Source organism: Chlamydotis macqueenii, chromosome 1 (genome assembly GCF_036417535.1).
Source record: "Chlamydotis macqueenii isolate bChlMac1 chromosome 1, bChlMac1.mat, whole genome shotgun sequence".
NCBI lineage: Eukaryota > Metazoa > Chordata > Aves > Otidiformes > Otididae > Chlamydotis > Chlamydotis macqueenii.
This window is the reverse complement of record NC_141556.1, coordinates 213,633,192-213,647,129: the sequence shown is the minus strand read 5'-3', so window position 1 is coordinate 213,647,129 and position 13,938 is coordinate 213,633,192. Positions and strand designations below refer to the sequence as shown.

General features: G+C 44.3%; 1 protein-coding gene across 2 annotated transcripts in view; it reads left to right on the top strand.

Annotated features, from left to right (window-relative positions):
• Nucleotides 1-12,933, top strand: part of FCHSD2 (FCH and double SH3 domains 2) — a 154,290-nt gene extending 141,357 nt beyond the window's left edge. For both annotated transcript variants that reach the window (XM_086739763.1, XM_086739764.1), the window contains 8 exons: nucleotides 1,040-1,201; nucleotides 5,228-5,362; nucleotides 6,237-6,320; nucleotides 6,452-6,629; nucleotides 6,992-7,212; nucleotides 8,111-8,240; nucleotides 8,393-8,475; nucleotides 10,637-12,933. In XM_086739763.1, the coding sequence (XP_086595889.1) occupies nucleotides 1,040-1,201; nucleotides 5,228-5,362; nucleotides 6,237-6,320; nucleotides 6,452-6,629; nucleotides 6,992-7,212; nucleotides 8,111-8,240; nucleotides 8,393-8,475; nucleotides 10,637-10,720 (1,077 nt within the window). In that variant the 3' untranslated portion in view covers nucleotides 10,721-12,933. The remainder of the gene's footprint in view (nucleotides 1-1,039; nucleotides 1,202-5,227; nucleotides 5,363-6,236; nucleotides 6,321-6,451; nucleotides 6,630-6,991; nucleotides 7,213-8,110; nucleotides 8,241-8,392; nucleotides 8,476-10,636) is intronic.
• The last annotated feature ends 1,005 nt before the right edge of the window (nucleotides 12,934-13,938 follow it).

Sequence of the window (13,938 nt, the reverse complement as noted above, 5' to 3'; positions counted from 1 at the left end):
CAGGTTGCCCAGAGAGGTGGTGGGTGCCCCATCCCTGGAAACATTCCAGGCCAGGTTGGCCGGGGCTCAGAGCAACCTGATGTGGTTGGAGATGTCCCTGCTCCTGGCAGGGGGTTGGGCTGGGTGGCCTTTGAAGGTCCCTTCCCACCCAAACCACTCCATGATGATGATGATAGGGCTTGGCTGAACATAAATATCCTCAATTTTATCCCCAGGTTTGCCCCCAACTCCTTGATGCGATCTTTGAAATCCTGCTTTTCTTGTCTTGAAATTCTGCTTTTCTTGAAATTCTGAATTTCTGCATGCTACTCTTTCCATTTCTTCTGTTGAGGTTGTTACGTAATTTGGATCAGGGTGGTGGTTTGCCATGAATTCGTTAAAGCCTTGGCTCCGTTGGCCAGGATGCTGAAGTGAACCCAGCTGTCAGAAAACCTAAGTTTTCCTTCTGTTCTAAAGACAAAAATCAGGAAACTGTGTGTTGAAGTGCGATATTTATATAATTTTTGGAATTATTAATATACTCTGTTGCCATAACAAATAAGCTTCCTGTGATCTCTGGCGAGTGCTGATGGAAAACAGCCTCAACTGAGGGCTCGGCGGGTTTGCATGCGTGTTATCGCATCGGATTTATTTGTGTATCGCATCCGGTTCAGTCGCCAGCCGAAAGGGCATCCGGGGTCTGCAGCCCAGGAGTCTTCCTGGTTTTAAAAATACTGTGGAGCACTGGGATTCGTCCGGGGTTTTGCACTTGGAAAATAATCTCAGCTCCCCGATCACGGGAATATATGAATCGAAAGTTAGCGTAAACTAATAAATGTTATTTTTAAAACGCCAACTTGTGGGATACTTCTCTAGAAAACCGTTCCCATCTCTTGGCTCACGCAGGCAAGGAAATGAAGACCTGGACTCGTTTCCGTGTGGAGCGGCTTTTGGAGCCCCCGGAGTAATTTCTGGATCAGGAAATAACACATTCGAATCGTGGCAAGGCGTGAAATGTGATCTTGAAAGAATTCTGACTCGTGCCTGTTTATTTCCGCAGATAATTAAGCTGAAAGCCGAAGCCCGGCTTGACCTGCTGAAGCAGATCGGTGTGTCGGTGGACACGTGGCTGAAAAGCGCGATGAACCAAGTGATGGAAGAACTGGAGAACGAGCGCTGGGCCAGCCTGCCTTCGGTGACCAACAACGGCTCTTCGCACCTGGTACGGTTCCCAGCGTGTAAACTCACCTCGTCTCGACGTAGCTCTTTCCTAGGAGCAGCTCCTAACTTAATATCGAACATAAACCAAAATTGATAGTATTTCATTGTTTGTGAGCTAACTGGAAAAATCTTGTAGCTTTTCGTGGCTGAAGCCTGTGTCTGGATTTCAGGAAAAAAAAACCCCAAACTGAAAAAAAAAAAGGATTTCTGGGTTCTGTTGCTGAATTTACTTCAGATTGATTTGCCATCTCTTGAAAAGAAAAATGTCTGCGTGTTTCTTTGAAGTTTCATTAACAGCTTACAGAGTTATCTGAAATGCTTGCATGAAAGGCTTTTTTTTTTCCCAAAATGTTGAAAAAACTGCAGACTCCACATCATCTCTGTAAGAGTCGTTTATGTGGGGACAGGTTGCCCGGAGAGGCGGTGGACGCCCCATCCCTGGAAACATCCCAGGCCAGGTTGGCCGGGGCTCTGAGCAACCTGATGTGGTTGGAGATGTCCCTGCTCCTGGCAGGGGGGTTGGGCTGGGTGGGCTTTGAAGGTCCCTTCCCCCCCAAACTATCCTGTGATCCTGTGATTTGAGATGAAAATTCGATTCACTAAAAACCAGCGAAGGGCTTTGGAAAACAGGCTGCCTGTTCTTGTGAGCAGGGTTAGATGTTTCCCTCAGACGTCCGCCGGAGATTTCGATGTTACCGCTATTCGCCTGCAAGTCACTGCCCTGTTATTTGAGACAGATGAAATCTTTGGCTTCTCTTTATGAATACCTGTTTCATTAAAGCAGTGCTGAAGTTAAATTAGAACAGACCACAAGCGTGATCGCTACGGCATTTCGTCCAGAGAGTTGGTAAATTCTTAAACTGTTAAATTAAATTGCATGAGTACGTCCGAAGTCACACAAACTCTTTCAAAAATTTCATCCAAGATGCCCAAAACTGAACTGAAAAATGACTTTGATCAGTGAAATATTTTTATTCACTCGTACGAAAGACTGATTGTGGTTTTAATGTCTCTAGCTGGTTTGCAAAATAGGCCAGAGACATTTCCCATCTGTTGAGCTTGGAAGAAAGCACATCTTTATGTAGTTCAAGAAAGAAGAAAAAAAAGGCAAACACTCATTTATCTCCCCTTTCCCCCCTGAAGAACGATATTTTTTTAAAAAATAGCAATAGCCAAATTGAACAGCTGCCTGAACCAAGAAACCCTGTTCAGAAAAGAGGAACTGCTGAAAGAGCTCACAGGACCGTTTTTTTTTCATTCCCCTGCATAGCAAACGATGCTGAGCCGTCACCTTTGGCAGCAAAAGTAACCAATCTGTTGCTCTTCCCCAGTAACCAACTCACATAAAATCCCTGAAGGTTCAGCCGGTTTCCCTCAAGCAAATTTTAAATTTTCTGTACGTGTTTATATATTTAACATGTAACAAAATTCAGAGGTTTTTATAAAGTCCTGGTTTGCGTGTGGATATTTTCCCAACTATACTCTTCGTATACTATGAAAATTACGTAATGCACACTTTTTTTTTAACCTTAAATGCTTTGGACAGCCAGAACATACCTTCTGTATGACAAACGTGTGCAGGTCCAAGTGTCAGCCTTCCCAAATCCCAGAGCAGTTCTTGCGCCGAGTTTCGTTTCAGAGCCTTCCCGCCCAGGGGGGATGAGGATGTGTCACATAGCTGTGTGTAACAGTGTTTTTTTTTCCCCTTTCTTCTTGTACTCCACCTCCTTCAACTTCCCATCGCGCGTGTTGGACTCCACCCAACACCTTGCTCTCCGTCTCAGCAGACGTGCCAGCGGTTGGCCCCGGAGCCCAACCCCGTGCCGGGCCCTGGCGAGCGGACGGATGCCGCAGCGTGGGAGGTTCGACTCTGATTCTTCTTTTCCCCTTTTACACTTACGTACGCTCCTGTGCGAAAAAAAAAAGATGCTGTTGACCTTGGCAGGCCAGCTGAGAACAGCCCGTAGATGGAATTCTTAGAACCGTACCAACATTACGTCGCTTGCAATTATTAGAAGAATTACTGCAGCGTGTTAGGAGCAGCACTTTCACCTCATCCGTGACGAGGGAGCAGTGGTGAACATTCAGAAACCGGCTCTCTGCCGTCCTTAGGTCCTGCAGTTTTATATAATCACAGGATGGTTTGGGTGGGAAGGGACCTTCAAAGCCCATCCAGTCCAAACCCCCTGCCAGGAGCAGGGACATCTCCAACCACATCAGGTTGCTCAGAGCCCCGGCCAACCTGGCCTGGAATGTTTCCAGGGATGGGGCATCCACCACCTGGAATTTCTCCCCACCTTTCCTGCAGCCCCCTTTGGGCACTGGGAGCCGCTCTCAGCTCTCCCCGGAGCCTCCTCTTCTCCAGGCTGAACAGCCCCAGCTCTCTCAGCCTGGCCTCACAGCAGAGCTGCTCCAGCCCTCTCAGCATCTGCGTGGCCTCCTCTGGACCCTCTCCAGCAGCTCCACGTCCTTCTGATGTTGGGGGCGACCTTCTTACCTGCATTTATTCTTACGTTTGTTCTCTGTTGCCTCCCTTTGCCGTATTTGTGGCTGATCCGTTTTATTCTTTGCTTACGCTCTCCGTCATTCCCAGACTCTGTAGGGAAATGACCTTTATGAAACAAACTGCGGAGTTTTCTGTATCATTAATGCTCTTCTCCCTCTCTGTGCCTACTTTGCAAATGATTCTGTTCAAGGAGTTTGAGCGTACTGAAAATGAAAATGTATTTTTCCTCACGTTAGGAAACCGGACCCAGAATTTTTGTGAACAAGGCTTTCTAGACACGATACATTAATTTCCATGATGCTTCGTACGGCTGTCAGCTGAGCGTCGGCTTTGCCTGCTGGGACATAGGCCACGCACAGCAAAAGGCAGTTGGAAACTGGAGGGGGAGACCTTAAATTTGCCATAATTTATGGTTAATTGCTAATATATCAAAGCATTGGGTAGGTAGGACGGTGATTTTTTTTGTTACCGCAACATCCGTGAACACGTTGAAGTAGCGCTGGATGCAAACTGCACTTGAATTAAAATGTGGAGAAAAAAATCAGATGAATAACGAGACTGTATTCTAAAAATTGTAACGTAAAAATTCATCTAAGTCAGAAAATCATGAAGCTTTGTGCTCTTCTACTCCAGGTCTCGAAGAGCAAAGATGTTACGGAGCAGTGGTACAGACACAGCTGTTCAGGGAGCCTGCCCGGTGCCTTTTTGGTCTCAGCCTAAATTTTGTGGATTGCTCAGCCTTCAGTTTTCCTAAGGAATCCCAAATTCACCCCCATATTAATGTGAATGAGTAAAGGGAAGACAGCAAACGCGTAACAGTGTTGCCTTTGATTCAGAGGACTTGCCTGTTTTCACAGGAGATGAAGTGTTTATTCAGAATTTAATCCAGGCACAAGGCCAAAGCACAGCTCGTGTCAACGTTGCCCAAACTGCGTTTATAGAAACTTGTATTTTTCCAGCGTGTTGACTTCAGTTTTTATTTAAACTTTTACAGCTAGCTTTTAATCATCATTCTTTCTCTGAGGTTTTTTTTTTTTTACCGCCGCAAATCTATTGTGCAGAATCCACCACCTGGAAGGCTGTTTTTTAAAAAAAAAATTTCAAATTTAAGTATTTTCACTGCAGTTTCATTTCATAACTCGTGGTTGCGGGTACATTCATCTTTATTTAATAGCATAAATTCTCAGTAAGTGACTCCTTTTTTCCGTTAAACTATTTGCTGTTGCTCTGAAATGCCATCTCCAAAGTACATTAGTCACTGTTTCACGGCTCATATAAAAATAGATTACTGTCCAGCAGCTGAGTTGGAGCTTCCAAAATCTTCTGCAGTTGTTTTTAAAGTCCGAAGCCCTGTGCTGGAAGGAAAAAATACAACTGAGTTAAGCAAAGATGTGATTTGGTGACAGCTCTCATTCTTTTCCTTAAACCACACAGAAGAATATTAATCAATGAATTTTTCTTGTTATTTCATCACTTATTTTTCTCTGAGGGTTTAATGCTCAATTTAATTTCTTTTAATAGGTTAACGCTGATGCAGAAAAGGAAGAAGGTGAAGAGTTTGAAGACAGCATGGATGTTTTTGATGACAGTAGTTCTAGTCCTTCTGGTACTCTGAGAAATTATCCTCTCACCTGCAAAGTTGTTTATTCCTACAAGGTTTGTGTTTTGTTTTTTTTTAAATTTGATTAGAAAAATGAATTATGTAACAAACAACTAATAGGTGTAACTGTTCTGTGGAGTTTGAGGTGGGATGCCAGCGTTTGGCTCAGTAGCGGTGCACATGAAATAAATGTAACATCTAGATGAGAAAACCTGCAGCAGTGCGTGTAGAGCTGTCCCTGTCGGGCTTCAAGGAGACCAGTTCCCTGGTGAGACCCCCCTGCAGCGCTGCGTCCAGCTCTGGAGCCCCCAACAGCAGAAGGACGTGGAGCTGCTGGAGAGGGTCCAGAGGAGGCCACGCAGATGCTGAGAGGGCTGGAGCAGCTCTGCTGTGAGGCCGGGCTGAGAGAGCTGGGGCTGTTCAGCCTGGAGAAGAGGAGGCTCCGGGGAGAGCTGAGAGCGGCTCCCAGTGCCCAAAGGGGGCTGCAGGAAAGGTGGGGAGAGACTCTTCAGCAGGGCCTGCTGGGACAGGGCGAGGGGTCGTGGTTTTAAAACAGAGGGAGGCAGATTTAGATTGGATATTAGGAATAAATTTTTTTCCACTGAGGGTGGTGGAGCACTGTCCCAGGTTTCCCAGAGAGGCGGTGGATGCCCCATCCCTGGAAACATTCCAGGCCAGGTTGGCCGGGGCTCTGAGCAACCTGATTTGGCTGGAGATGTCCCTGCTCCTTGCAGGGGGGTTGGACTGGGTGGGCTTTGAAAGGCCCCTTCCCACCCAAACCATTCCATGATTCTATGCTACTTCGTAAAATTGTCCATTTTTTTAGAAAAACCTTAGTTTTAATAAAAGTCTGGATGAAAATGTTCCTTACAGTGCCTGTCCTGTCCTGAAAACACTTTTATTTTCTAATCTTCCCTTTATATACTTCAGGCTTCTCAGCCCGATGAACTGACCATAGAAGAACACGAGGTATTGGAGGTGATTGAAGACGGAGATATGGAAGACTGGGTAAAGGTATCATTTTTCTGAGATTATTTTCTTTTCACTATTGCTTTTAGAAATAAAACTTGGACGGGAGAAAGCATTTGGATTCTTTTCAGAGCGGTATGCAAAAGCAGAGCGTCTTTTCTGTCGTTTACTCCCAGGCGCGGAATAAAGCGGGTCAAGTGGGTTACGTGCCAGAGAAGTACCTGCAGTTCCCGACATCCAGCAGCCTGCTGAGTATGCTGCAGTCCCTCGCGGCGCTGGACAGTCGATCGCACACCTCAAATAACTCCACTGAGGCTGACTTAGTCTCAGGCAGCCTGAATGGAGACTCCAGTGGTAAATATCAATTAAAAAATTAACAGTATTGTTCTCCAAAGCATTCTGCGTATCGACTTTGGATGTTGCACGTGAGAATTTCTCATAGTTGACCTCTGTCTGAGCACAACCGTTCTCAGTAATTATCTGTCTCTCATCAAATCTGGGTAATTTAACTGTCTCACAGAGTTGAGATTAACGTCAACTAAAATGAAGAAAAACTAAAATAATTTGACTCAGCAGTTGCAGAATCATGGAATCATTTACGTTGGAAAAGACCTTTAAGATCATCGAGTCCAACCGTAAAAATATGTATCGTACATACTATTTTCTTTAAGCTGATGCCAGTTACACCTTTTTTTCTTTCCTCTTCCGTTTTTCAGTCTGTTTTGTAAAAGCACTTTATGATTACGAGGGCCAGACGGATGATGAGCTGTCCTTCCCGGAAGGAGCGATCATCCGCATCTTGAACAAGGAGAATCAAGATGATGACGGCTTTTGGGAAGGAGAATTCAACGGACGCGTTGGGGTGTTCCCATCGGTGTTAGTTGAAGAGCTTACGGCCTCAGAAAATGGAGAGACGCAGTGGATTGGAGATATTCAGGTATGTAAAGAGTTGAGGTGCTTCTTTAGGAAAAAGAAAAACAAAGGCAGACCCAATTTAAGAAAAAAAAAAAACAAAAACCTGAGTGCTTACCTTTTAGTTTCTTACCCGCTCTAATAATTATCAACTGCTAATTTTTGGCAAATGGAACACATTTGTGAATGAAGGCAAGAACTTGGATGGAAGGGAAATGAACCAAAGGAGAAATTCACAGCCTACTTCCTGTAATTAAATTATGGCTTAGACTGAGACACCAAACATGACCTGGCAAAAAGAGAATGAGAGGCTCTCTCAGCCCTAATTTAATGTTTTCATACTGAAATCTGTTCTGTATCCTCTCGATTTTTGAAGGGCAGAATGCTGCCAGATACTGTATTGCAGCAATTTTTGCCAAAATGTCCTCAGTCCAGTGTAGTTCTGTAATTCTTATATCTGTAGTGCTAGAAGTTGGACTGTCATGTTCCCTACAAAGTAATTTCTCCAGTATTTTTATTTTTTTCATTTGAGATGACATGAAAACGTAACATGTAAATGATATCTATGCGATTCAGTCGGAATAAAACTCAGGATCTTGACGATTTTGTGTGAGTGGATGTGGAGAGGCACACTTGGCCAAATGACTCTTTTCAAATAACCTTCAGAAAGTCTCTCTACATTACCTGGGAGAGGGTGAAATGTTCTGCTCAGTGGCAGCCTATGATTGAAAAAAAATATTATCACTGTTGGATATCTTGGCTTTCCTTCCCAAACGTACCTGTCGGCACTTTTGACAGAGAGTTTTTCTGCAGCTAAAAGTTCCCAGCATCCTGATGTGTCAGAGAACTGACTGCACCCCAGTGCGTACATAAAAACTGTGAGGAGCAAGGCTTCCTGCAGCCCCTCTCTCTTCTTAACACAGGTATCCCCGACTCCGAAGCCTAACAACGCCCTCCCACCGCTGCCACTGTATGACCAGCCTCCCACCAGTCCCTACCACAGCCCGGATAAAAGGGGATCTCAGTACTTCCCCAGATCGCCGTCGACCAACGGTAAGAAATTTTGTGACGGCGAAAGAAACATTTCAGCCAAGTGCTTAATTTTGATTGTTCACATAAAAAATAAAAGCATTTTTTTGCAGTATAAAGTTAATTCAGCGATACCGCGTGGCGTGTTTGTGATGGGTTGTTGCTTACTCTTCCAGAAAACAGCTTCAGTTCGGAGTCCCCTGGATTCTCGCAGCCTCCGCGAATCCCTCCTGAAACTTCCTACGGCAAACTGCGACCTGTAAGTTAAAAAAAAAAACAAAAACCTGTTGTTTTTATTGATGCTACAGAGTTCTAAGGCCAGGCTTAGGTAAATCAGGATGGGTACATTCAAAGCAGGGTGGCGATTTGGCTCTGTGTGTTCTGCAAATCAAATGACTGCGTGTAAAACCGCGGTGTCTCAGACGAATGGTGCGAGGAGAGGTCTGTTGCGCTTGTTTGAACAGTAAGTCGCTGCGTTTAAAGGTGACCTTGAATTTTATCCGTCCCCTGCCCTGCCCCTCTGTGTCTGACTTGGTAGCTGCCATACCTGAGGCATGCAAGTCACGAAATCTAACCTGGCAGGAAATTCTATCTACAATAGATGTTCGTCGATAAGCGTCACGCCGCCTTTTCGAGCACTGGGAAGTTATTTCTGTTCTTGCCGCGCGTAATAACCCCTCAACAGAACTAAAAAAGGGACAACGAATAAATGCCAGAACAGTTTAATCATGATTTGTGCGATTGCTTCTTCTCCAGCGCGCTTTTGCTGCAGCCTCATTCACTGAGAATGCCAGGAAAATACAAATGCTGCATCTTAACTGTCAGCAGTGTGATGTCATATGTGGTCCTTGGGTCTCCACTGCATTTAGGGTTAAATTTATTTCCAAAATCCTCAATTTGAGGGTTTGGGCTTAAAAATTCTTAATGATAAGATCAATATAATTTGGCTTATCTCTGCTGCCTAGAAAGATTTTCCCAGAAAAGGAAAGGAAGAACTTAATCAGTTGGAGCTTGCAAAACCCATCTCCTAGGATTAACTTTGAAATCAAGTTTTGGGCGGTTCAGAGTCCTAAATGAGATCATATTCAGATGCATTTTTGGATATTTAGGGATTATATTCTGAATATTCCAGTGTTCAGTGCGTTTGCCTTACTCACTGCCATACGCAAGGCAGAGGTAGGGCGGCATCTGCAAGTCCTGAGCAGAGAAATTTCAGGTTATTCCCAGTAAAGAGACACCGATTCAGCTTTCCCATTTTGTAGATCTATATTTTCTTCACGACTTTCTTGCAATTCACTCTTTTCAAGATATTCCTGCAGTGTCATGCCTTAATTGAAAAGATTTCTGTTAGCATTGCATTTTAAATACGCCTGGTTTGAAATTACTGTGGAGTTTGTTGCGGTGTTGTTCCACAATCCGTGTTTTCCGTAACAAGTCGCTCTGTGTATTCTGAAATGGTGATAAAAACCCTGTTAGCACTAAAGATAATCTCCATCGGGAGCAATAATAACCTCATCGATGTGGCAGAGCGTAAAAATAGCATCAGGTTTCAGGTCTATATGGTTCAGGTCAGTGATTGATTAAATATGAGTAAGCTGCTTAGGTGCAACAAGGCAGTTGTGAACTTTCCATACATAAGTTCCAGGCAAGGGCGTCATCAAATTCCAGCGTTTAATGTAAAGCCCAAAGCCCGTCCCGGGTTTACGCACCGGATTGTCATAGAATCACAGAATGGTTTGGGTGGGAAGGGACCTTCAAAGCCCACCCAGCCCAGCCCCCCTGCCAGGAGCAGGGACATCTCCAACCACATCAGGTTGCTCAGAGCCCCGGCCAACCTGGCCTGGAATGTTTCCAGGGATGGGGCATCCACCGCCTCTCTGGGCAACCTGGGACACTGCTCCACCACCCTCAGTGTGAAAAATCCCTTCTTTATATCCAGTCTGAATCTGCTTCCTTCCATTTTAAAACCATGACCCCCCGTCCTGTCGCACCAGGCCCTGCTGAAGAGTCTCTCCCCACCTTTCCTGCAGCCCCCTTTGGGCACTGGGAGCCGCTCTCAGCTCTCCCCGGAGCCTCCTCTGCTCCAGGCTGAACAGCCCCAGCTCTCTCAGCCTGGCCTCACAGCAGAGCTGCTCCAGCCCTCTCAGCATCTGCGTGGCCTCCTCTGGACCCTCTCCAGCAGCTCCACGTCCTTCTTATCCATATCCATCCGTTATCCATGGGTACAGGCAGAATAGATCTGATTCAGATCCAGATTCAGACTGGACCTGAATTCAGCTGGTTGCTCACTGTAGTTCAGTTGATCTTAATACACAATTTGTACACTTGCAACATCTTGAGGTATGAGCCCAGAGTTGCAGATTTTATCTAGAAAAGTTCTGAAATTTTGACAATTCTCTGATTATTTCTGGTTATTTCAGGTGCGAGCAGCTCCACCGCCCCCTACGCAGCATCATCGCCGGACAACAGAGAAGATAGAGGACGTGGAAATCACTCTGGTGTGATGACTGGACTAGTGAAGTAGTAGTGCTACAATCAAGACCGAACGCGGCATTTGGTCGATCTCGGTTTTAGGCACCTTTGCATGATGAAGACTTTTCATAGAGCAAGAGATAGGGAGGATTTTACGTGGCGCTGACGTGGTGGATTCCTTCCCGCGGTCATGAATATTTTGTGCCTTTTTTTGTTTCGTTTTGTTTTGATTTCTAGACATCATTCTTCCTCTTTTAGCACGAACCAAGACAGGCCAAACAGCGAGCAGAGGATTGCCTCGGAGCGGGATTCTCTCTTGGCTGCAGACGGTCGATTTTTTTTATACGGAGGCTGAAGAAAAGAGCCTCATTCCTGCAACTTAGTCATAGCGTTCTTCGATCCCGTGCATTAGTACAGTATATTACTGTTGCCATAGGAATGTGTTAAAAGATTGTCGATTCTCCAAGTAGCGTTATTTGTCTGATTAGGTATTAATCAGATCTCGCGACACGAAAAAGGGAAACCGAAAAATCAGTATAAGGAGAGGCTGGCTCCTCTTTCATCCCCTTGCAGAAAGGAAGAAACAGGAAAATCATCTTCTAGGTAAGGAAAATTGATGCAGATCATTAATGCACACCTCTTCGATAATTAACAGTTAAACAGAACTAAATGTTCCTTGTATTGATATTTCTGCAGTACAGTTAGTGATAGAGTATCTAATACGGAGGTGCTGAATTAGTAGCGACATCTTGTTCCATAGCGTAACCCAACTGGTAGAAAAGTAAGTGAGATTTTGTCTAGGTCTGGAAATTGAGCTTCATTTTTTTTCTTAGCAGATTTTGGGGGTTTTGGTTGGTTTTTTTTTTAAGGTATTTGGGTCACTCTTATCCCAGTTATTGCCGTGTACTTTATTATCCGACGTTAGCAGTGTATCTTTGTCATCACAACATCTGGCTAGAGTTAGAAGTTACATTTAGAGTATTTACATGCATTATTTAGATTTGTTCGCATTGGATGGTCCTGTAGCATTTTCCCACGCGAAGCCCGTTAACGAGCCAAAGCCGGAGAGCCGGGAAAAAGCTCTGGTTTCTGCGAAGCCTTCGGACCGCCTCCGTGGCCGAGACTGTGGTCTCACGTTGCTCTTAGGCAAGAAATAGAGAGAAAAAGAATTTCAAAACTCATTTTCAGTCAGAGATCTCTGAAAAGGAAGCTTTTTTTTGTTGTTTGGAAGAAGAGGGCAGCGGATATTTGGGGTTTATCATGGTTTAACACACATGGAGGGAGATGGGCAGAGGAAAGGGAAGAACTGGATGGCGACAGGTTTTTCTTTGCGTACCTACTAAATTATTTTCAGCAGTCTCCATCAGATCAAAGCTTCAGGTAAAAGGCATCACAAGGTTGGTTTTTTTGAGCTGTTATATGGGTTCTGTTGAATGCGCTCTTATGTCTTCATTTTTATTTTTCTAAGCCAGTCAGTTTTCTACCTTTAGTTTACTAACAAGGGCTATTTTTTGAGGCTGCATTTACGGAAAAAAAAAAAAAAAAATCATCTAACAAGATTTTATCATAAACTTTGCACATACTTGTAAATCCCAACCCATGCTGGGTCTCCGAGACGTTTGCATTTGCCAATCTCCTTTCCCAGTGGGATCTTTAACCAAGAGTGGGGCTGTTTGAAGAACACAACTCATGGATCGGTTATGAAATCGCTGACTGTCCAGTGAAGTCATCTTTTCCGTATTTTTCATTCTGTTGCACCTCTTGTCCTGTTGATCTGTTTGAGGTCTTTTTATGTGTTTATCAAACTTATTCTTAAGTTTAAAGAAAAAAAAAAAATAAGTTTTTAAAAAAAAAAGATTTAGCTGTTTGCAAAAATTTTGAAAGCTTCACAATGCAGAAGACAAACAAGTATTGCCATAACGCTCATGTTCAATTTCTTTGGCCAGTTTTTCTGTGTCCGTCATAGCTGGACTTTCAAAATTCAGAAAGTGTTATTTAAAGTCTCTTTAGTTGTATTTTAAAATATTTTCTGTAAGAGCTGCTAATTTTATTTAAAAAAAAAAAGTTGTAAAAATATGCCTCCTTTTTAACTATGATTTCTTCATACAGGGCATGTATTCGACGTATCATCGTGTACAGCGTCAGTACACTGAAAGCATAGGTGCAAATGCTTTCTTTATATTGGCTGTAAAAAGTTTGTATTTATTATGTATAAAAAGTTGAATAATAAAAAAGTGGAACTAAATCCATGATGTTGCCTTGCTACGGGCACCACAAAGCGTCGTTAGAAGACTTGGGTGTAGATCTGTGACCGAGGGAGAACCTGGGGATAAAAGAATTACATTTTCCTGGGTATCATTTTTAAGATGTGTGTTTTTACACAGAAATTTGAAACTCCTGCTCAGGAAAACACTTACCCACATCCATAAGTGATCTGTAAACATCGCTTTATGTAATTATGCCAAACTGGAGAGCCAGTAAGAAAGCTCCAGTTACCAAAATAATTGCTTCATAGCCTTTATGCAATTAGGATAATTGCGTAAAGAGCGAGCGGGAGAGAGCGATTGATGGTAACTCCTCAGTGTGATTGTCCTTTAATAGGGTTGATTTGCCTAATTGTGCAAGGAATATTCCACTGCATCCCAGACCTCTCCAGCTTTAGGATCCCTGCCTGCTCTGCGTTTCCCCGTTAGATTTTCTCATCGGCGCTCAGAAGCCATGCGCCGGTGACCAGCTCCTTGCTTGGCTGATTTCGGTTTCTCAAGGGTGAGTGCTTTTTGCGTTTAACGTGAGCTCTGCGCGCCGATTTCCTCCTGACTTTTGCTTCCGGCTGTTTGGATTCAAGACGGTGTTCTCTCCTGTTTGAACACGGCTCGCTGCAGCGGGGCTCCGGCGCGATCGGCCGCTGGGCACTGCCACCGTGTTGCGTTGGAGCTTTAATCTTTCGTTTCCACTGTTCACACAGAACCATTACACAGGCTTTCATCATTTTTTCCCTGAGCTCCTGCAGCCTCTTTCTTTGAGAAATCCCATCTTCCCCTGCTTTTTATATGCATTCGCAGCGCTCCTCCAGAAATTATTGTCCTGCCTTGCTGCTTTGACCGCTTTGTCCTTTTCTTTTAGCTTCTTGCTCGTTGCATCTCTCCTTTTCTTTTTGCTTGTGGTCCTTTTCACTGTCGGCATCACGGATAAAGGATGTTAATCCTCAAACCTGCCAATGACTTTTCATTTCTACCGGTGGCGAGCCCCT